A 23,406-nucleotide genomic window follows, 5' to 3' on the forward strand; every position below is an offset into this window, starting at 1 on the left:
TAAATCCTGCAGCCGCTCCTGGTATGTGCAGGGTGGCACACCCTATGTTTAGCTAATGAATAGATGGAAATGCTTGATCTGCGTAGGTGTACTACAGTCTAATAATAATACTATGTGGTGGAGTTTAAATTTGACAGGACTGTACTGTGTTACTGCAGAATCTGTACAATTATAATTATACAATTACAATTATATTAGCCAATCAAAGCGTTGATTTTGTTACATATTTAATAATAATAATAATAATAATAATAATAATAATAACTATAGTATACTTTTTAAAACACCTCCCCCCGGTAATGCCATAAATTAATCGTATTGTTCATGCTATGAATTAAAACCTTGGCGTCATTTGATGTGGTTATTGGTTTAAAATAATTTAATTTTTTAAATGTGACGTCACATCATCATCAGTGCTACGTTTTTTGTTGTTGTTGTTGTTTTTGTATCTCGGTAGATATTGGATTCATTTAATATTACGATTAGTTGCGTTTAAATTAATAACACAGAAGCCACAAAAAAGCCACAACGCCAGAGAGCGCTGACAGTGTGGTCATATCACGTGACCTCGAGGGCTGAGTGAGCGCGACAGACTAGACGTTTCTGTGTGCGAGCTCGAGAAGGGAAGACTGCGGACAGCAAGAAGGATTAGCGAGAGAATACAAATAATCATTTCAAATAAAGAGAAGCTTCACAACTGGGATACAACGTGAACTACAGGCAAGCAACGACAATAATAACGAAAGGCATTGTATTATTGGTATGATTATTTTATTTTTTGTAATGTACAGCGCTGAATAGTCTGGCCGTACTTTTCAACATTATAGCGGCGATATACACAGTAAATTACCTTAACATAAATAAATAAACAATATAATTTGTGGCCGCAGGGGAATTCATATACACGTCGTTACGAATACGATAATATACGATCGCACTTAGTTAAGAAACCGTTTTGGGAACAGCATCATTTAATACAAAATACGTTTTAAAAATATTATTTTGAAAGACATTATATATTGTTGTTGGTTGGAAAACAAACATTGCAGATACTTATACATCGTGTAAAACATGAAGGGTTGAAATTAAATTAATTTTGGTAATGTGAATGAAAAGATTGAATAATACAAATAATGTCAGTGGTGGAGATATACAACAGTACGACAATATACATATGCACTATAAAAAGACTAGCCCATCTAGTCTTAAGAATCAGAAAAAAAAATAGTACGTTAATTCTGACTGATTCGTTATTATGTTTATTTTAAACAGTGTGAAATGGGAAAACAATCTAATGAAAGAGACCAGAGCTGCCATTTGAGGTTTTTGTTAATGTACAGACTATGTACTGCGAAGACTGGGTGCATAAGTATGCGTTAGATAATAATGTAATGACGATGTTACGCCAGTTTGTGTAGTCGTAAGCCTCAATGCTACTAAACCAAAGAGATTATTACACAAAACAGTAATAATAATGTAGTGTATTTATCTATGATGCAGTAAGTTGGTACTTCGTGGAAACTGTATACTCTATGTATTAACATTTCAAACGTTAACAACCCTAGAGAATATATCCATTAATTGATTTTTTTAAAAAATGATTTACAATTAACAGAGAAACTGAAAGTTAACCTTGCGTTATGAGTCACTATGTAATTCATTGCTTATTAAACACTCCAGCAGCATGTGCTGTAAACGGTAAAAATGCGCCTCTGTTACTTTAACTATGACTTGGCGAAAAGTGAAGTGTTGGAGCTTCTTACATCATTGTACTGTAAGGTGTTGCGTGTGATTTACATTTTCAGGAGACAGATGTCTGTAAATTTGTACATACATGACGGGATATACAGTACGTTATTGGTTTTTACTCATTCAGCACTGCAGTAAGTCAATCCTTTTACTAAATAGTCTTATATTGAAATTCATTATACAGTATAGAGGCATTCAGAAAAACGGGACAGGTTAAGTGGTGTGCTGTGTTAGTGGAGTTATTTTTTTCCTAGACTTATGAGCGCAGTGGTGTTATTTTTTCTAAACATCTTCATTAGTCTGCAGTATTACTCCAAACTCCTGCGTTAGTATATTTCTTGTAACTGGGGTGTGATTACTCTAGTTTCTCCTTTTACTTTTTGTTTGAGTTGGTAGCTGCTTGCAGTAGATTTCTCCAAGTCACCACATTCCATGCTAAAAAGCAATGACAGGACACTAACCCATGAGCTTTAACTTCTGCTCAATTGAGGATTGAAAATCCAGGGATTGAAGGTACTCTACAGAAGGAGACTATTTGTAAATCTAACTACGGTATGCAGGTACTTGAGATGTTGCTTTGCTTTCTGTTCTCATCACCAGGTAATACCTTCAAGCTAATCCCCATTGAACTGATTTAGTGAGTGCAGAAACAGGCAATTGCAGTAGGCGTTGATCTATCTTTTAATCCATCCTATTGCAGAAAAGTGAAGCACTTTTTTTTATATAGTGATGGCTTTTTGTTACAGTACTGCATGACTGAGATGCACATGCTTTCTTATGTCAAACACACAAATTAATTGTTCATCAGTGAAATAACAAAGGACCTTTCACAAGATTAATGGCTGATTTTTAAAACATATTATTTTTTTTCTTTTTATATGATACTTTATTAGATTCTTAGATTTTTTGTTGGATACTATGGTAAAAGGTTGAACCTATTTGTTGGATACTATGGTAAAAGGTTGAACCTATAAGATTCATACAGTAAGATTCATAGGCAAAACTAAACTAAAGGGGGAAAAAAAGGGTTGTCAGTTCTGGGTTTTGTTCAACAACACCAACAGGATTTTCTTTCATCATAATTGTATAAAACTAGACAAAATAACATTCATCCACAGAGCACAACTATTTACCATATAATTTAACTTTTATTTTCACAATACATTCACAAAATCTATCCAGGTTTGTCCCTCTCTGAATATTGTAATTTGTTTAGATTATGGTATTGTTGAAATGTTTTTATTACATTCTACATTGTCACAGAATTAAAGAATGGCATTAAAAATATTGCAGCAACAATATAAACCAATAAAGTGCAAACATCATCTTTTTACATACCTATCAAATAATGATTGCAATCAAAGACCTTCCCTTGCAATACCAGTAGCCTAAAAAAAGGTAACGAACGTAAGCAGGACCCCAAGTGTCAGTGAAACTAATAAGATTATCTCTCAACTGGAGACTGGTACTGTATCTGGAGATGACTGTACATGTTTTCATTGAATCATTAGAAATGTCTGAAACAGTCCTGACAATGAACGGGTCACACACTACAGTACAGCTTGCTTTGATATTCTTAACTATAACCTTGTTTTGTTGTGACCAATGTTTATCTTTAAACTTTGTAACCCACTTGTAGATTATTTAGGGCAGAAGGGTTAATAAGGTAATTTTAATCTGTGGACTGTGACATATGAATTTGCTTCCTCAATAAGTCTGTTCTACAGTACAGTTGATGTCCTGCTTTTGATGAATGTCATAAGAGTTGCACAGTAAGGAGGTAGATTTACTGGAAACCATGTGACGTTCACAGCTGCACTCCTACTGTAGCAGCTCTGCTCCATCTGTCTCATTGTGATCAGACAGAGAGCACAGCAGATAGTCCTGATCTGAGGATTATTAAAAAGTGTGGGATGAGTCTGTGACTAAAGATACTTTTTGATAGACAGATAAGCTTGCTGTTTGTAGCTGTAGCAAGGAAAAGGTCTAATTTATTTGACTTTTTTGCAGTTTTGCTTTTACTTGAGTTTATCAGATGTCTATCAGGATAGAGTTTCAGGCAGTAATGTATCCCAGCCTTGTAATATTCCACTTTTAATACAACACAGCCATACACGTGTATATAATTGAACTGAGACATACAAGTGTATTCAAGCTACGGATTATGTTTTGTTTTTAAATGTCATCTGCAATATGTTATTATTTAACTTTTTTTGTAAATGACTTATTTTAATGTTATACAACAAAAACATACAAATAGACTGTGGGGGTTTTTCCAAACAGGATTATACTACATGCTAACCACTAGGGGGCTGATGTAACATGTTGAATAGACAGTATATTTCATTTCTTTGCATCAAAATAAAATGAACTCTTTCACTCTGATGCATTGCTTTAACCTCTGGCCATATCAATTCATACATTTACATGCAAGCAAATATTCTATTATTATTAACTACTATTGCAGTCATGTAAACGGCATATTCAGAATAAGGAAGCAGTATTCAGAATACGAGCATTCAGAATAAGACATGTGGAATATGAAGCTATCTTGTGTGGAACATTAGTTCATGTAAAACCTGTAATCCAAATACTTGGTTTTCTCTGTCCCTGTGAATGTGTGAGCCGATCGTCTCTGTAGTATTTAGCATTGGCATTTGTTAACCTGGCTCTGTGCTAATATGGTACATCTGGGGCACACTGTATTTGTGTGTCAACAGTCACCACTGGCAGGAAGAATGTATTAGAAGTAGTGCAGGGACAAATAACTGAATATTCGAACAAATATTTTTGGACATGTATTCGGATACAAAAATCAGATGTTTGAGCTAGAAATTACAAAAATACCTTGCTCTTATTTACCGCCTCACCAGAAGTTGTGCAACAGTTTCCAAAATGGCAAATGAAAAAGAGCTCCATGTGATATAATTTATAAAATATAAAAAAAACCCCAAAAAAACAGGATCAACACAGCAGCTCCAGCCTCTATTTAAAAGTTTTAGACAGCAAAAAGTAAACAAACCAGATTATGCGCACGCACACATAGTGATCTCTATGGAAAGCAGTGTTGGTCAAAAAAGCGTATCAGAATCTCAAGGGACAGAAAAAAGGCAAGCACGTCATTCTGAAATGTCTCGCTTAAACAGTGCCAAACTTGCTAGAAATGTTGTGTAGTGATTTTTATATAGATTTATATTATATAGGTTTTGTTGCGACTTTCTGTTACTGGAATGTAATAAACAAGAAACAAAACAGTGAGTTTTTTTCCCCCCATCGTTTTACAATGCCATTTCCACGTTTGTTTTATTTGAAGTGTTTTAAAGTTAAGTTCCATTTTTCAGCTACAGAAAGGCACAAGTAAACCTCATGTTATTACTTTATGAAAATGTGCCGATGGCCACTGTTTACTGTGAAGAAACAGCAATGGCAAGGAATGAAAAAATAAATAAAATGCATTGTCAACTTTATGTACTATTTATTTCCGGAATAAACAAAACAACGTTTTAACTAGAAATGCTATTTGACATCCATTTTGTAGTTAATTTACTGGGGTAAAGTAAGGCCTACACAACATATTCTTTACTCCTGAGATAGTTTTCTACTTAACGTCTTGCATATTGTAACATCTTGCTGTAAAATAAAGGCGCACACACAGGGGCCACACCCCCCTGCCCCTGCTGCTATGCTGTCTCTGCTGCGTTCCGAGCAATATAATGGCTTTTATTACTTTTTGAAAACAAACGACTATCCAAAGAAATATTTAAATTATGAGCGAATATCCAAACGTTATAATCCTGTGTTCGTTCCAGCACTGATTAGAAGTACGTAAATACATACATACGTGTGAAGTTTAAAACTTTATAATACAGATTGTAATTGAAGGAGTTGAAGAAGCTTGTTTATGTCAGTGTTAGGGCTCTGGACTCTTGACCAGAGGGTTGTGGGTTCAATCCCAGGTGGGGGACACTGCTGCTGTACCCTTGAGCAAGGTACTTTACCTAGATTGCTCCAGTAAAAACCCAACTGTATAAATGGGTAATTGTATGTCAAATAATGTGATATCTTGTAACAATTGTAAGTCGCCCTGGATAAGGGTGTCTGCTAAGAAATAAATATTATTATTATTATTATTATTATTATTATTATTATTATTATTATTATTATTATGATGTCAACTACACAGGTTGATCAGAAAGTAAGTTCACATCACATCAATCACCATATCTTAATTTGTAATCACCCTGTGTGTGTGTGTGTGTGTGTATACAGACGTGCTCAAATTTGTTGGTACCCTTACAGCTCATTGAAATAATGCTTCATTCCTCCTGAAAAGTGATGAAATTAAAAGCTATTTTATCATGTATACTTGCATGCCTTTGGTATGTCATAGAATAAAGCAAAGAAGCTGTGAAAAGAGATGAATTATTGCTTATTCTACAAAGATATTCTAAAATGGCCTGGACGCATTTGTTGGTACCCCTTAGAAAAGATAATAAATAATTGGATTATAGTGATATTTCAAACTAATTAGTTTCTTTAATAAGTATCACACATGTCTCCAATCTTGTAATCAGTCATTCAGCCTATTTAAATGGAGAAAAGTAGTCACTGTGCTGTTTGGTATCATTGTGTGCACCACACTGAACATGGACCAGAGAAAGCAAAGGAGAGAGTTGTCTGAGGAGATCAGAAAGAAAATAATAGACAAGCATGGTAAAGGTAAAGGCTACAAGACCATCTCCAAGCAGCTTGATGTTCCTGTGACAACAGTTGCAAATGTTATTAAGAAGTTTAAGGTCCATGGAACTGTAGCCAACCTCCCTGGGTGCGGCCGCAAGAGGAAAATCGACCCCAGATTGAAGAGAAGGATAGTGCGAATGGTAGAAAAAGAACCAAGGATAACTGCCAAAGAGATACAAGCTGAACTCCAAGGTGAAGGTACGTCACTTTCTGATCGCACCATCCGTCGCTTTTTGAGCGAAAGTGGGCTCCATGGAAGAAGACCCAGGAGGACTCCACTTTTGACAGAAAAACATAAAAAAGCCAGACTGGAATTTGCTAAAATGCATATTGACAAGCCACAATCCTTCTGGGAGAATGTCCTTTGGACAGATGAGTCAAAACTGGAGCTTTTTGGCAAGTCACATCAGCTCTATGTTCACAGATGAAAAAATGAAGCTTTCAAAGAAAAGAACACCATACCTACAGTGAAACATGGAGGAGGTTCGGTTATGTTTTGGGGCTGCTTTGCTGCACCTGGCACAGGGTGCCTTGAATCTGTGCAGGGCACAATGAAATCTCAAGACTATCAAGGCATTCTGGAGCAAAACGTACTGCCCAGTGTCAGAAAGCTCTGTCTCAGTGACAAGTCATGGGTCCTCCAACAGGATAATGACCCAAAACACACAGCTAAAAGCACCCAAGAATGGATAAGAACAAAACATTGGACTATTCTGAAGTGGCCTTCTATGAGTCCTGATCTGAATCCTATCGAACATCTATGGAAAGAGCTGAAACTTGCAGTCTGGAGAAGGCACCCATCAAACCTGAGACAGCTGGAGCAGTTTGCTCAGGAAGAGTGGGCCAGACTACCTGTTAACAGGTGCAGAAGTCTCATTGAGAGCTACAGAAAACGTTTGATTGCAGTGATTGCCTCTAAAGGTTGTGCAACAAAATATTAGGTTAGCGGTCCCATCATTTTTGTCCATGCCATTTTCATTTGTTTTATTATTTACAATATTATGTTGAATAAAAAATCAAAAGCAAAGTCTGATTTCTATTAAATATGGAATAAACAATGGTGGATGCCAATTACTTTTGTCAGTTTCAAGTTATTTCAGAGAAAATTGTGCATTCTTCGTTTTTTGTGGAGGGGTACCAACAAATTTGAGCACGTCTGTATATATAATGTGTGTGTGTGTGTGTGTATATATAAAAATTAGAGGTTGGCACGGGTAGAAAATCCAGAACCAGGTACCCGCCCTGAAAAATACCCAGGTACCTGGGTCTTTTGGGTAATAAAAAAAAATCACAAATAATTTAAGTGCATGATACATATTTAAATACTATATAGTACACATACATTTAGTCCATTCAGATCTGTAGACTTGTGTAGCCTTTTTAAGCATTGGAATAATAATAATAATAATAGTAATAATAATAAACATCTGTTTTGAATACAGTTATTAATGTTAAATGCTCTTCATGCTGCAGGATTGCTCATAGCCATATTCCACTGTTGTTGTTGTTGTTTTAAAACATGCATCCAAGCAAATGTTTATTGTCGTAATTTAGGCTACGTTAAAGTACATATGTTTGTAATTTATTCATTCGTTAATTTATAAGTTTAATTTAAAGCATGGTTAATGGTTGTAAATTATTTCTCTTTTTCACATCAATTCAGCTTATACTGTAATTTGTTAATCTACATGATTAGTATGAGAAACATTATTAGCACACTTAATGCGCCACAAATATTTTTATGCCTTGTGTTCTTTCTGACAAGGAACCCTGAAAGTCTGCAACATCCAGAAGAATGTCATCTCAGGAAAAAGGCTACAATGTTCCAGGCGAGAACAACCCCCTCCAGAACTCAGTTTTTGGCTTCCAGCAACCAGGTGGTTTTGGGGCACCCCCACCCAGCTATGGTCCGCCCCCACCCTCTTATGGGGGGCCAACACCCACATATGGGGGTCCCGGCTTTGCCCCCGAAGCCTTTGGCCAGCCAGCTTTCCCGCAGGGGGCACCAGGCTTCGGACAGCCCCCCTACCCTGGCCAGCAGCCTCCATTTCCACAGGTGCCCTTTCCACAGATGCCCTTTCCCCATGGACCCTCTCCCTACCAACAAGGACCACATCAGCCGGGATTCCAACCCAAGGGGCCTTCCCATACTGATGATCCATCTGGTGAGTGGCAGAACATATTTTACTGGATTCTTTCTTTACTCTGTTTTAATTTAGTGTAATCAGAATAATTTGGGTGTTGAAAAGTGGGCCAACATGGTACTTGGTAATACCATGCCGTAAGAATGCACCGGTTATGATTGTCCCAAACCAAAACCGAACTGAAACTACATTTGCATTAAATTATAAACCGAATGATACTGACAAGCAGTAACACCAAACTGAAACAGTTTTTGTTTGTACAATGAAAAAGCGTCTGCATCCTCCTCACTGTCGTGGTATTATCGTGAACGCATCGCAGATTTTTATCCATGTAGATGATTTGTATTGACATCCCTAAATCATTAGGGATAACTGCGGCTTCATACTTCGTCTAGGGCTCTTTTCTTTTTAGGTTTGTTGTTGAAAGGTGCTGGTGTTAGTATTAGCAGGCATATGCAAACACTCACCCTGTACATCCTAAACAAAACCTTTTGTTAAAAAAATGCTTCCTAAGTGAAAAGCTGACGCTGGAAGTTTTTGCCTTTTGTAGTTTAATTGTCATACAACAAATTCATTTTTAAAATGTAATATGTTTTTTAATACAGTACTTGCACGATACCCCTTCAGAGAGAGTCTACAGTAGAAGTCATCTTGTTAATGAACAACGGTACATCCCATTAAATTCCTGAAAGCTCTCTGGTGCACTCTGCTGGAAAATGAAAGTATTGGTTTTACATTTCAAGCTGCATGGCAGGATAACAGCTGATTTAAAAAAAAACAAAAAAAAAACAAAGCGATCATAACTATGTGTCTACCTAATTCGCCATTTTTGCAAAAATCTGGAAATTGAGGGGTCGCCGCGAAATTCACCTATTTAGTGGCCAGTGCATACTGGACTAGTACGGAGACCTAATTTAAACTACTGCACACCGCAAGCGGCGCAAACTACGTATCTTAATTCTGTAGATAGGCTCAGTTTTTTATATTATGTTTTAATGAGCCTATCAGAGCATCTGTACTGGCTTTTTTGTGATCTGTACTGTACAGTAGGAGGTGGGACAAAGTCAGTGCTGCATTGTTTTGATTTAGGTTGCTAAAATTTAGTTTTCAGCATTGGAGGTAAAATACCAAAAATGGACGACAAAGCAAAAACAGCCAAATATATTTCGGTTGAGGAGTGTGTCAAGAAATTTCCCAAAGAAACTTTACATGCAGATGGAGGTAAATTGTTAAGCACATCCTGTAATGTGACTTTGGAGAAAATACAATCGATCGCTATTTAGCTTCACAATCACACATTAAATGAAAGGCTACAACGGAGGCTGCTAAACAGAACGTAAAACAAATAACAGCTTTCAGAAAACAAACTCGAGCAGACAATAACTATTCCTGTCGGTTGTAGCCAAGTTAAATCAGCACTACAGGTACAATCTAGCACAGCTACCTCGGTTCAAACAACCTGCTGCTTACTTTTTAAACACAGTTGGAATTTTAGACCCAAATATGCATGTTTTCTTTCTTTTGACTCAGTACTAATAAAATTAATTCCTGAGTAAGACAAACAACATGACCACAAATGTGCTACGTATATGGCCTTTATTAAAGAATGCTAGATGCCCTTGAGTAACCCAGTTTTGGGACTGTTTCTAATCGACTTCCACATCTGTATAACTTGGCAAAGCATTGCCTTACACTTCCAACATATTCAGTGGATGCAGAACGTGCAGTCTCATTGTATGGGCAAGTCTTCACACCACAGCGACAGAGAATGTCGGCATGTGGTCCCAGACTGTCTTTGTTGCTGTAGGAACTGTGTATCATACCTGTTGGTCATGGTGACCATGTGCTCCAAGAGGTTATCAGTGATGAAAAACTGGAAAAAACAGCAGTATCCACCTTTGGACCTGGAGTACCAATAAAGCGTGGTATGTCCAGTTGTACATTTCTGGATCTCTCACAGGCTGTTCCGTGGAAGAGGGGGAATCCTCTTCAGTGACATCACTGGGGGTGTCAGTGGGGTAAAAGTCACTGCCAGTCAGATGGAATCAGACCAGGGTCTGACTGAGTCACTGTCAGTTTCCATCATCATCCTTGCCACCCCCTGTGTGCGGAACCTTTTGCGTGCCATTTTGCTGAAATTTAATTTACAGTATTTACTGTAATATATAGCAATCAATTAAATAAACTTCACACAATAGCAAATAAAACTGTAATAATAATAAATATGATATAGATTTGTTAGAACAAGTAGTGGGAATTAAATGTAGTTATCTACCAGCTACAAAAATTCTGAAATGAACTGTGACAGTGTTGGCAAATTATTTAAGAAATAATATTTCAAACCAAAAAAAAAAAAAAAAAGAGAAATGTATTAGAATTCTGAAAAGAACATTGACCTCTGATTCCTTCAGTGTTATAGCAATCTCGATCCGCTCAACTCACACCACGACACAGAGAGTGATGAAAGATTAGCTACAGTTACCAGACAGTAATTGAATTCTAGACAAAACAAAAAGGACACATCTTATAGGCCAATTTTTATTGATGGAATGTTTGGTACACCATTGACATATTTCGAAAGACACTAAACTCTCTCACACACATCCTAAAATTTTAGAAGCGATTAGTCACTCACAATCTGCAGGGCAATGCCATTGAACAGTGTTCGGTACAATATAGGGCACCCTGCAGCATTCAATATCGATCGATTTAGTTCTGAAAATAACTGTTGAAAAATAAGAAAGTTTGCCAAAAATAGCTCTTCGGGTCTGCTAAATGTTGTAGCCATCAGGATTTGCCCAGATCAAAGCACAATCCTATAGAAATACAGACCTGACTTCCTGGATTTCAGACTGAACAACAAGGATAAATCCTATAGGCCAGTTTAAGCATCAATCATGATGCATGATTTGATAGACGTGACTGGTGCACTATTCACACGTTTTGAGAGACTAAACCCTCCCACACATGTCCTACAATTCTGGAAACAATTGGTCACTCACAGCCTTCAGTGCACTTCCATGTACTAGATTATGAATGGTACAATATAGGGCAGCTTGCAGCAATCAATAGCGATCGAGTAGTTTGGAAAATAACTGTTGAAAATAACATTGTGTTTGCCAAAATATCTCCTTGGATCCCCTCAATGTTGTAGCCATCACGATTTGTTCACATCAAAGCACGATACTAAATATAATACAGACTTTAGTTTACTGACTGGACATCCTGGATTTAAATGACGTGACCGATACACCATTCACGTATTTCGAGAGATTAAACCTTCCCACCCACTCAGTAATGTATTTTGAAGCGATCAGTTACTCACAGCCTGCGGGACAGAGCGATATATGGGAGGACTTACACTGTACGTCCCCGAGCACTTTAGGAGCATAAAGGACGTGTGCCGTACATCCTCTAGCACTGAAGGGGTTAAGTATCATATAATTTAAGCAAATAGAATTGATGAAACTTTGTTAGGAGTCTAGTATTTTGTGTCATCATACATATTGAAGAAGATAAAAAATTAAGAATTAAGAAAAATTGGACATTTGTTTAGCTTTTAGTAATTTGCGAAGTCATAGTAATTAGGCTTAAGATTTGTAAACTAAACAATTGATATGGGTGAAGAAATTTGTAATTATTTAATACTTTCTGATTATTCTGGGTGCAGGGCTTAGGTGTGTTGATATATTTATTTTCTTTCAAATATCCTCAAACAGACAAAAACTGGTATAATGCCAAAAGTGAACCTGTTTTTTATTTCATTTAGTTCCTCTAAACAGTCCAGGATACCACCATGGAGACATTCCCCCCTCGTACTACGACAATGAAGACTTCACCCCCTCAAACTGGGAAGACAAGATCATTCGCCAGGCCTTTATCCGCAAGGTGAGTAAGCATGATAGGAATTGTTTTAATTCTGTTAATTACTCCAGTTTCACAGATAACATTTGAACTGATGAATGATTCTGGTTATCTTATGTTTATTTCTGTCAGTATTCAATAATTGATGTAACTTAAAAAAAGAGGATGGTGAGTAAGTAGATTCAAGAAACTGCACAGAGTCCTTTTCTTCAGTCAGTTGTTAGGTTTATTGAAATATGCAGGGAGTCTGGTCCCAGGTACAGGACACAGAATACTCGTTCTTACAATTGTTGCATGACATTAAATACCCTTCTGCATAGGTGTCTCTCTCCTCCTCTTTCTCTGACACTTAACCAATAGAAAAGGTACAACTCATTATCATTATGTGTGTGTGTGTGTGTGTGTGTGTGTGTGTGTGTGTGTGTGATCTAGTGTGAAGATCTCTGAACTCAGTGCAGTCTTCAGACCCTAGTGCCCCAAAGGTCCATACATCTGTTTTTTGTCATCTTCCTTGTTCCTATCTCTAGACCCTTTGATCTCAGTGGCACTATCTCTTTGGATCTCTCTGAAGTCTTAGAGCCTGGTTCTTTGGTCCCCTTGAAAATTAGCTTTATGACCCCGTCATAAACCAGCTGTATTTTCTAAGCAAAAACCTGTTAACTAGTTTTATACCCCAGTGGACTCCCGAAGAGCAAACTTCTTTCATGTCAGGGCTGGAGATCAAAGGACTTGTTTATACAGCCGTGTGCTGCTGGCCAGCCATTTGCTTTGACACAAAATAATCTTAACTTCTCTACCATATTGCAGCCTTCATCTATCACAGCAGTGCTTGCATTTTTGGAACTAACAGTTTTTTCTATCCAATGTTAAATCACTTTTCAGAAAAATAACATGAATACAGCCGTCATTCCTCATGCATAGCAAACTGCTATTCAATACTTGTTTCATGTTTTCCAACAATAATTATAAACGATGTAATTAAATCATCTGGCCATATTTACTACTACTACTACGACTACTAAGAAGAAGAAGAAGAAGAAGAAGAAGAAGAAGAAGAAGAATTATAAAAAATGATTCTAGACAGATTGTAGCAGTAACCAAGAGTCCTTTTTCACAGGAAGCTGTTTTTTACTTTTTTTCCAATGGGTGGGACAGTGAAGTAAAATTAATTTATAATTATTTATCTGTATTTATCTTTTTCATTCATTATTGTATTTCTGTCAAATACACAAAGCAGTGCTGAAAAAGAGTGCATTGTTTGGTAGATCATATTTTGTCACTTGTGAAATAAAAGATTGCAGGTGGTTTTGACGTAGGTATTGATGAGCATTGTGGTCTAGATTCAGCATCAAGGTTAAGTTGACACAATACTGTGTTCTAGACCGTTTTTTAAAGTTGTGTATTATTAACATTGACTTTTTTTTTTTCTGTTCCAGGTGTTCATGGTGTTGACTTTGCAGCTCATGGTAACCTTTGCATTTGTGGCCATGTTCACGTTTGTGGATGAAGCGAAGGTGTTTGTGCGCCATCATCCCTGGACCTACTACGTGTCCTATGTTGTCTTCTTTGTATCTCTCATCGCGCTGAGCTGCTGCGGGGAATTTAGGCGCAAGCACCCATGGAACTTTATTGCCCTGGTATGCTTTTACTTAATTTTTCTGTATTTATTCCTGTTTGGTAAAGGTGGTTCCTGGTAATCTGGTAAAGTGATTTGAAGCTAGGTAAATAAAGCAGTAAAACAGCCCTTTTTATATGGTATCATTTATTAAGTGTTAAATTAAAGTTAAATGGAAAAAGGAAACCATATGACAATCCTGTAAGGTTTGATTCCTTCTTAGATAATAAGTCAGTCTTCAGGTAATTTTCAATCAAGAGTTTTATTCAGGAACAAAGCAAATCAAACCTTACAATCCCATATTTCAATTTTAACTTCTAACATGCATTTTGCACTGTGTTAATCTGGAATAAAAAAAACTTGCTAGAAAACTTTTAAATTTTCACTTACATTTTCATATATACAGTACCAAAACAGCCAAGTTAGGTTATATATGAAAAGGGTCAGCCCTATAAAGATATCATATATAAGTGGCTAAGTTAATCAAGTCAATCGGTGCAAATTTGGGCCCCCCATTTGTACTGCAGTATGAACTAGTAGCAATATGAATAAAAAAAAAGTGGGGGTCAAGTTTGCTGTAAAGAAAAATAATTGGAATGGCGCTGAAACAAGTGTGATACAGTAGCTGTGGCAGTTTCCCATAAAGTTTGGTACCACATAGGTATTCACTGTACTTCTGCTCTATAGTTACTGTAGTTTTCCTCCATCCTTTATTCTGACTTGGCTGGAGTAACTACAGTGACTCCCAATATAACTAAAAGCAATGTGTGTGGCAAGTTGTTCTTGTATCAGCAGAACACAGCTAGCACAGCTTGCTCCCTGACACTATAAACTAGCTGTGGCTTAATATAGGTTGATCAAATGTGCCCTTAAGTGACTTTTCAGAAAAACTACCCAAGAAAAAAACTTGTACTGTGGATAGTTGTTTTGGAACAAATTATAAACCAGCAATACAAATGAGATGTCAAAGGTAACCAACACACAACAAGACATCTGTTGTGTTTATGTTGTTTCTAAAATAAAAACGGAGAACATGGTTATTGACATTTTATAGAAGTTTTTAATTTAGCAGGGATACATTCCAAGGGAAGTTGCTTGGCTTAAGTTTAGGCTTGTTTTACATCCTTAACCCTTTGCGGTCCATTGTCGGACCTGGTCTGACATTGCAATTATTCCTATCCGGTCCATTGTTGGACCCTGTCCGACATCATCAATCAATAGCTGAGTGGGAGCGACAGGAGCCGAGACAAGCCGATTAAAAAAAAAAAAAGGCGTATCTCATGATTAGTCATACTTGCCATTGGCATCCCATACAGGCGATCATAAGGAAACAAGCTGGATGCTACTGTATCAGCGCACAGAGACTATCACTGACATTTGCAGAGGTTTTTTGAGATGTTATAGTAATAAAATAATGACTTGGATTGCATTATTGAGGAGTTTGGTGATACAACGAGTGATCAGGAGATGATTGATCGGTATGTACGACTGTTATTATTATTATTATTATTATTATTTATTTCTTAGCATATGTGAAAGCGATAGCGAACGAAAGGGTGGGGCGGGGCTGGAGATGCCTAGTGAGTGCTTTGTTGATATGCAGGGCCTTTTAAACCCGTTTGACTGAAAAAAAATACTTTTAAACAGCGCGTCTAAAATTAACTGCGCGTGAAAATAAATTGGACCTGACGTGCACTTAATAAATGGACTGCAAAGGGTTAACTAATCGTTCTTCTTTTATGCCATGACTAGTGGGTAGATGTCTTGTGTTCATTCAGTATTTCAAAGTCATGTTCGTACTGCATAACCCTTTTTTGTTTCTCCTCTAGTCTATTCTAACCCTAAGCTTGTCCTACATGGTGGGGATGATTGCAAGCTTCTATGACACGGACTCTGTTATAATGGCAGTGGGGATCACTGCAGTGGTCTGCTTTACTGTGGTCCTGTTCTCTCTGCAGGTATGCATTTGTTGAATTTGATACAAAGTGGCCATTTTCTTGTCTCAAATAGACACCATTAAGATTAAGACACTCTTGTAGCCATCTGCATGCTTATAGCTAATTGTTTGTTTTTCCTTTTAATATGGACATTTATTTTTTTCTGCTATTACCAAAAAGGCATTTTGGATTTTCGTACAAGCCTAGAATCTATACTTTCCAATGCATCTAATTGCAGCAGGAGTTAGTGTCCTTATTCAAGAACCCTTTACCAAGATAAGACTTGACAACTAGTTTGTTCTGATGCACAACAAAGTTTATAATAGTACTCTAAAATAGCCTTAAACACACACAACCCACCCCCACCCTCAAAACCCTTGTTTGTGCACTGAAAAGGTCATCTTTATTTATTTGTATTTATTTTTTTTTGCAGTCAAAATACGACTTCACCTCCTGTCGAGGTGTGCTGTTTGTGTGCCTCATTGTGCTGATCCTCTTCTCCTTTCTGTGCATCTTCATCCGAAACCGTATCCTGGACATTGTCTATGCCTCTGTGGGAGCCCTTCTCTTTACTTGTGTAAGTGCCTTTTCTCTGTTTTTTTTTTTTTTTTTTTTAAATAATGAGTGTGGATGTTTTTTCGTTCTTTTTTTTTTTTTAAAGACAGATGTTCAAAAACCTTTTGTTGTTTGGTGACCCCTCCTTTTTTTAAATAAGGACCCCAAACTGAACACTGGGGAAAAGTCAAATCACAAACAAGAAAGATACTGTACTGTAATGAATGTAAACGTTTAAGAATAACAATGTCTGAAAGGGCAGTTTTTGTAAGAAAAAAAAACAATTCAAGTAGAGTTTATGTACAGTATATTGCCTAAAAGTATCACAAGGTATTTCTCTCGCCACCAGTTGGTGAATGGGTGTAAGAATGAATTAAAGTAAAGTTGTCGGGTACATTGATGTACTGTACAGATTAATGGCCTGGAAAATAGTCTTTCCCTATCAAGTATGAAATGTAACGATTACCGAATGGGTATTAATCCTTTAATACCGTCTAACCTGAATAGATATATCAGAGCTTCACCTAGTGCTTGTGACGTAGTCGTTCCCGGCCCCAAGGGCATAGCCAATCCCTGACACAAGTATCGTCATCATTTTTCCTTTCACCGCCTGAGAGAGAGATCTATGAACAGATAATCGACACAAAGTGTTAGATATGATTTAACGCTTGTGTTTTACACTTATTGCGATTGTTTTCACATGTTTTAGTAAAATTACTTCACGTATTGTGCACTCAGCCGTGGGTTTTTCGTCTAGTCCCTCAGCAGCTTTGTACCCCTCATGAAGCCAGCAGCTCCGCTGCCCCTTCCCTGGAATCGAACACCTTAAGTCGACTACTGGTGCTCTTTCTTAAGCTGCTAGCTTCAGTTGAAACGTAAAATAAAAAAAACTGTTTGTTATAAAAAAATATTAAAATAACGGTAATTGTTTGGTTACTGTATTGTGTGAGAAAGTAAATGTTTTCTGTGTTGTATTTTCTGTTTTTTAGACCGAGACGCACGCTCTGGGTCAAGCTGCTTGCAGTTTTTCCCACAGTGTCTCGTTGCAGAATTAGTGTGAAGACTGTTAGGGCTCTAGCATTAGGCTTTCTTCTGTTTTCGAGCTGTTGGTTAGCTAAAAAGCGTTATAGGTGGGCATCCCTATATCAGTCCTGTGGTAACCTGTAGGTTCCAGACCTGCTCCCGTTACTGTCTGTACTTTGTACAACAAACGAGGTTACCTTGCCGATTTCACTAGCTGTGCTTCGGGTCTGACTGCTCGCAGTCCTTCCTGCAGTGTTTCGTTGCTGCTCTGGTTTCTGCTTGCAGTGCCACAGCGAAGGCTGTCGGGGCTTTGACAGCAGGCTTCCTCCAAGTACAGTCCTCTCTTAGGACTGTACTTGGTTAAGCCAGAGGCTGTACAGGTGGGCATCCCTGCATATTGCTTCTTTGGTAACTATAGGTTACTGATCTACCACCGTTCTTAGTGAACAAGGTTGCCGTAACGGTAGAGCAACAGGGAGTAGTACACGCAGAATGGCAGTAAGAGGATCTGCTGTCTATCGCTGCCTCTGAGGAGGTGGTCGATCAAGAGTTCCCCTCAGGAGGGTGACTTGGATAGCGCAGCACCAGTAGCGCATATGTTATTGTCAGCAGAGTTTTTGCCACTGATTTAAGATGGCCACTGATGTCTTACATGTCCCATGGCCTGTAGATGACAAGCGGAAACACTCTTTTTGAGGATGATCCCGCTCCTTCTCAGGTGTCTCCTTCAGTACACCCAGACATAATTTTTGAGGTCCATTCTTCTTGGGGTTAGCCGGTTGCAGCACCTGCTGCTTCATGTTCCTTTTCCGCCACTCGCCATGCTCCCGCTGTGCCTGGAAAAGATCAGGCAGGACCGGGTCAGGGTGCTATTAGTAGCCCCTTTTTGGTCAAGGAGACTGTGGTTTTCAACCTTGATACAACTCCTGAAAGGCCAGCCATGGGAACTGCTGAAACGCCGCGACCTGCTCAGTCAGGCGCGGGGGACGTTGTGGCATCCCGACCCATCGAACCTGCAGCTCTGGATCTGGCCCCTGAACGGCTACATTTGAGCTGTCTGGGGCTCTCTAATAGGGTCATTGACACCTTACAGAATGCCAGAGCGACGTCCATGCGTTCCCAGTATGGGTACAAGTGGGGTGTGTTTCAAACATGGTGCCTGTCTAAAGGTTTGATCCCACAACCTGTCCCATGGCAGTTATACTGCAATTTTTACAGGACCCATTTGATGAGGGGAAATCCTCCTCTACATTGAAGGTCTATTTGGCAGCCATTTCAGCTTGTCATATTAAAATTGATGCAGTCTCCCCAGGAGCGCATTTCCTGGTGGGGCAATTTTTGAAAGGAGCTCGGCGGCTTTGGCCACCTTTAAGGAGATTGTCCCTCGCTGGAGTCTTAATGTGGTGCTTGAAGCACTTATGAAGCCCTCCTTTGAGCCCTTGCATTCAGCTGAGCTGAAATATTTATCTATGAAAGTGACTTTCTTGCTTGCGATTACATCCGCTAAGCGGGTAGGTGAGATGCAAGCTTTTTTCGATTGCAAAAGCCTGCTTAATGTTTGCAAAGGCCAGGGCGAAAGTTACACTTTGCACTAATCCTGCTTTTTTGCCGAAAACCATCTCGGCATTCCACATCAACCAGACGGTGGAACTTGAGGCTTTTCATCCGCGTCCTTTCCAGTCTGATAGAGCGGCAGCTCCATACACTTTGCCCGGTGCGGGCACTAGCGTATTATGTGGACAGAACTCAAAGTTGAAGGCAGTCTGAGCAGTTTTTTGTCTGTTATGGGGCTGTCCCATCAGAAAGCTCTGTCTAAACAGAGGTTATCCAGATAGATTACAGACACAGTCAATACTGCATATGAGCGAGCCAACTTGCCCCCTTCAGAGAAGCTCGCTGCTCATTCCAACTTCATGGGCTTTATTCCAGCATATCTGTCAGGGACATTTGCGATGCAGCAGTGTGGGCTACTCCCCATACTTTTATGCGGTTCTATCGGTTGAATGTCGTGGATCCAAAAAACCCTGGGTTTGGAACAAGAGTGTTAATGGCAGCCTTGAGCTCGACCCTTACAGTATAAACATAGAGGTGAGTTCTCCCTCAATTTTTTAGCCCTATCTATTGTACTGTGGTTCCTTATGGTAACACGCAAGGTGGCCTTGGCCGAGCCTTGTAGCATTCCAGTTGTTCTGCAATATTGCCTGGCGACAGCTTTGGTATTTCTACCCATGAGTTAATGGTTACATTTCTTATTTGATAGGGAACCAGAGTTATGATAATAACCTAACGTTTCAATGCTTTTGAGAGTTCTAACATTACGTGGTTGGATGCAAGTAAAGTTGTCTTTGAAATACCTAACCTATTTTCAGTCCGAATTGTACAGTATAATTAACAATACTGATTTTTTTTTTCTGATGGGGAGGGGGGATTGTACTAAATCTATTCATCATTGTGGTTAGCTCTGTCAATATTCAATGGTTTTATTTATTCAATGTCATTTGATAATGTGACTAAATTATGTTAAATATGTCCAACTGCGTAACACACCCTAATTTTTTTTATAAAATGCATGATAATGGGGCTCCCAAGTGGCGCATCCAGTAAAGGCGTTCCACGTGCCCTATAGCCTGAAAATCACTGGTTTGAGTCCAGGCTATGCCATTGCCGATCGTGGCCGGGAGTTCCCAGGGGCGCACAATTGGCTGAGCACCGCCCAGGTGGGGAGGGCTCAGGTCGGCACACCTGCGGGTCTGCTGTTGAAGCCAATCAGATCTATGTTGTCCTCCAGCACTATGGGTCTGGTGGCTTCGCTGTAGACTTGCAGTGTGAAAAAAGACAGCTTGGCGGGATACGTTTCGGAGGAGGACGCGTGTGTCTGCCGCCGTTTCCCGAGTCGGCACGGGAGTTGCAGCGGTGAGCCGGGATAAAAATTATAATTGGGCATTCCAAATTGGGGAGAAAACTGGGGTAAATATCATTGGCGATGACTGACTAAATTTTTATAAAAATAAATAAATAAATAAATAAGTGCATGATAATATCCAGTGCTTGTAATCCGTGCAAAAAACTCACTTGTTCTTATTTCAGTTCCTGGCCGTGGACACCCAGATGCTCCTTGGAAACAAACAGCTATCTTTGAGTCCTGAGGAATACATCTTTGCTGCCCTCAATCTCTACACAGATATCGTCAATATTTTCCTTTACATTCTGGCCATCATTGGCAGGTCCCGGGAGTGAGAGACACAGATGGAGCAAAGATAAGATGCTTTGTCACAAGTAACAAAAGCAGATGCAATTCCCTACCTACTTTTCTCTGAACACTCAATATCTTTATTCTGTATGCACAGAGTGATCCTGTTTTTTCACATTGGTTATTTATTTTACAGCAGTTTACTTCTTAGTGCTGTGTATTAAATATATAGTGATACCTGATAGAAACCATGTGTGAAAATTAATTAAAAAACAAACAAAACTAATGTTTTTTACAAAACGCCTGTTTCCTTTCCACCAGTTGTAGTGTTCTGTTTAGTTTTTAGTGAAAAGGTATATGAGCAGCAAAATTCCATGTACCATACTAACGTTGCTCTTAGTTTTAGCTGTGTTCAAATGTCAACTACGATCCATGATTGCCAGTGTTTGACACATTATTTAGGCGACTATACTGTTGTGTGTCTTTTTTAAACACAGTATTTATTACTGTACCACTCATTTTTTTTTAGTAACAGCTGATTAAATATCAAGACCTTTCTCGGTTTTCCTGTGATAAGCCACAATTGCTTATCAAGTCAAGTTGCAGAAAAAAAAAAAAAAAGATTCACAGGTTGAAACTATGTAAAGTGTTAGTAACCAATGCTGAAATTTTGTTTTTTGCACAAATGACTGGATGAAATCCCTTTGCTAGCTGAAACCTCCCTGTTAACTTATTTTTGCGATGTTAAAAATGCATGACAAAATAAAAAAGAGAAAAGTTTGTTATTGTTTGAAAAAAGAAAACTAAAAGCAGTAAGAAAAAGTTGTAAATATACTAAATGCATTGCTATATCAATATACTGGAAAATACTGGAAAATAATTGATATGCTACCAATAATAAAAATAATTGATATGCTACCAATAATAAAAATAATTGATATGCTACCAATAATAAAAATAGCATTTTATCCCCTGCCGGTGCTAGATGTTATTGAGAGGATTTTCCCTTTGGCTGACTGCCCTGTATGCTGTTCTTGCCTTTCTACTATGAAGATATTCCAGTTTTCAAGTGCATTCCATGCACAAGCTCACCTGTGGAAGACTGCAACAGAAGCATATGTTGTGCTTCACAGAACATAATATTAACCTGCTATACATAAGAGCCATTGTTCATCATAATTGCCAGGAATATGTGACGTTGCAGTGTATGACTGAAAGCCGGCAGTTTAAATTGATAAAGTTGTGCTGAATTTATCGTTCTTTATTTAGAAGGAAGGACACAGTTAAGAATTGGTGTTAATACCAAACTGTCCGTGAAATATAAACAAATAAGGTTAACTACAAAAGTAATTGGAATATATCATGTTCTATTGACAGTCTTAGTTTTCACTTTTGTTTGTTTGTGTGTTTGTTTTTAAAATAATATAACCATAATAATGTGAATTCAGTTTCTCCAACTAGAAGACATAATGGATGTATGAGTTATTATCATCTGAATTCAAAGGGCAGGTTCTAAAGACAAATATTTTATTTAAAGAAATGTGCTTTACCTAACTGCTTTTCATATATGCATTTTGTTGAAGGCTGTATGTGATGTTCCCCTAACCTTTGGTGGCAGACTGCAAAACCATAGTTGTGATGTGTGCAGTCTAAAATATCCCAATCAGCACTAATCTCAGACAACATTTCCCTAGGCGGTTCAAGATCAGTGTATTTTTTTTGGCCTCGAATGTTTGAGGAGTGTCCATCTGACACAGGGCTAGGTAACTGAATTTTGTTTTGAACCAAAAGCCTCAAAGTAAACAAACTAGCTATGCCCAAAGCAAAATGGAAGGATCTTCACAATTTAAATTTAAAAACATGTTTTGTTATTTTGAGTTTGTAAATTTGTGTTTTATTGCATGTCCTTCTGCATGTGTGCATTCTGCATTTTTGCAGCTGATTCACACCGATTTTGTTTAAATTGAAATTATTTATTGTACAGTAGATGCACAATGTGACCGTATACCTTTAAGTTAATGTTGTTTGTATATATAGTTAATATAGGGTTTCCTCTAAACAGTAGACTCTGATAATGGATGAAGAAGTGTATAGTTCCTGCCTTTTGTAGTTCTGTTTGCACTGTAAAACTTAAATAATATAATTTTGACATGGGATGTTCCACTGGAATGCTGTCTGCTGTTCATTAAAACAGAAAACTAAACCGAGACCGGAATGATGTTGGATTATTTCTTGATTTTGTGTGTCACTGCTCATTCATCTCCTGGCAAAATCTCTGAAAAAGACTTCCATGGTTGTTTCAGGTATTACTAATACTGTAAAGGCAACTAAGAAATGTTTACAAGGTTAATGCACCCATCCACTATATCTGTGTTTTGTTTGTCATTTTGTTAGAGAATAAGCAGAGAGCATAGCAGTAGTGTCAAAGTGGTGCAGAAAGCAAGACCCTATCTGAGTACTGGACTACAACACTGCTGGCAGGCACTCATGTATAACTCAAATCAATTTCAACAATGCCAGAAAACAAAGAGAATACATTGCAAAGCATGTTTTTATGCAAAGTAAATAGACCAAAGGTAACACAATGAT

At 38.0% G+C, this 23,406-nt stretch overlaps 1 protein-coding gene across 3 annotated transcripts; it reads left to right on the forward strand.

The window, feature by feature from the left end:
- Window positions 1–23,026, forward strand: grinaa (glutamate receptor, ionotropic, N-methyl D-aspartate-associated protein 1a (glutamate binding)). 3 transcript variants are annotated; one of them, XM_034000615.3, is made up of 7 exons: window positions 1–21; window positions 8,255–8,654; window positions 12,403–12,521; window positions 13,934–14,134; window positions 15,942–16,070; window positions 16,483–16,626; window positions 20,715–23,026. In XM_034000615.3, exons 2-7 carry the CDS (start codon window positions 8,285–8,287, stop codon window positions 20,862–20,864), a joined length of 1,113 nt encoding a protein of 370 aa, XP_033856506.1. In that variant the 5' UTR covers window positions 1–21; window positions 8,255–8,284; the 3' UTR covers window positions 20,865–23,026. The 3 variants fall into 3 exon arrangements, with proteins under 3 accessions (XP_033856506.1, XP_033856503.1, XP_033856505.1); XM_034000612.3 differs by lacking the exon at window positions 1–21 and adding an exon at window positions 567–760; XM_034000614.3 differs by lacking the exon at window positions 1–21 and adding an exon at window positions 568–720.
- Window positions 23,027–23,406: the final 380 nt, after the last annotated feature.

This window comes from Acipenser ruthenus, chromosome 4 (assembly GCF_902713425.1).
Source record: "Acipenser ruthenus chromosome 4, fAciRut3.2 maternal haplotype, whole genome shotgun sequence".
Lineage (NCBI taxonomy): Eukaryota > Metazoa > Chordata > Actinopteri > Acipenseriformes > Acipenseridae > Acipenser > Acipenser ruthenus.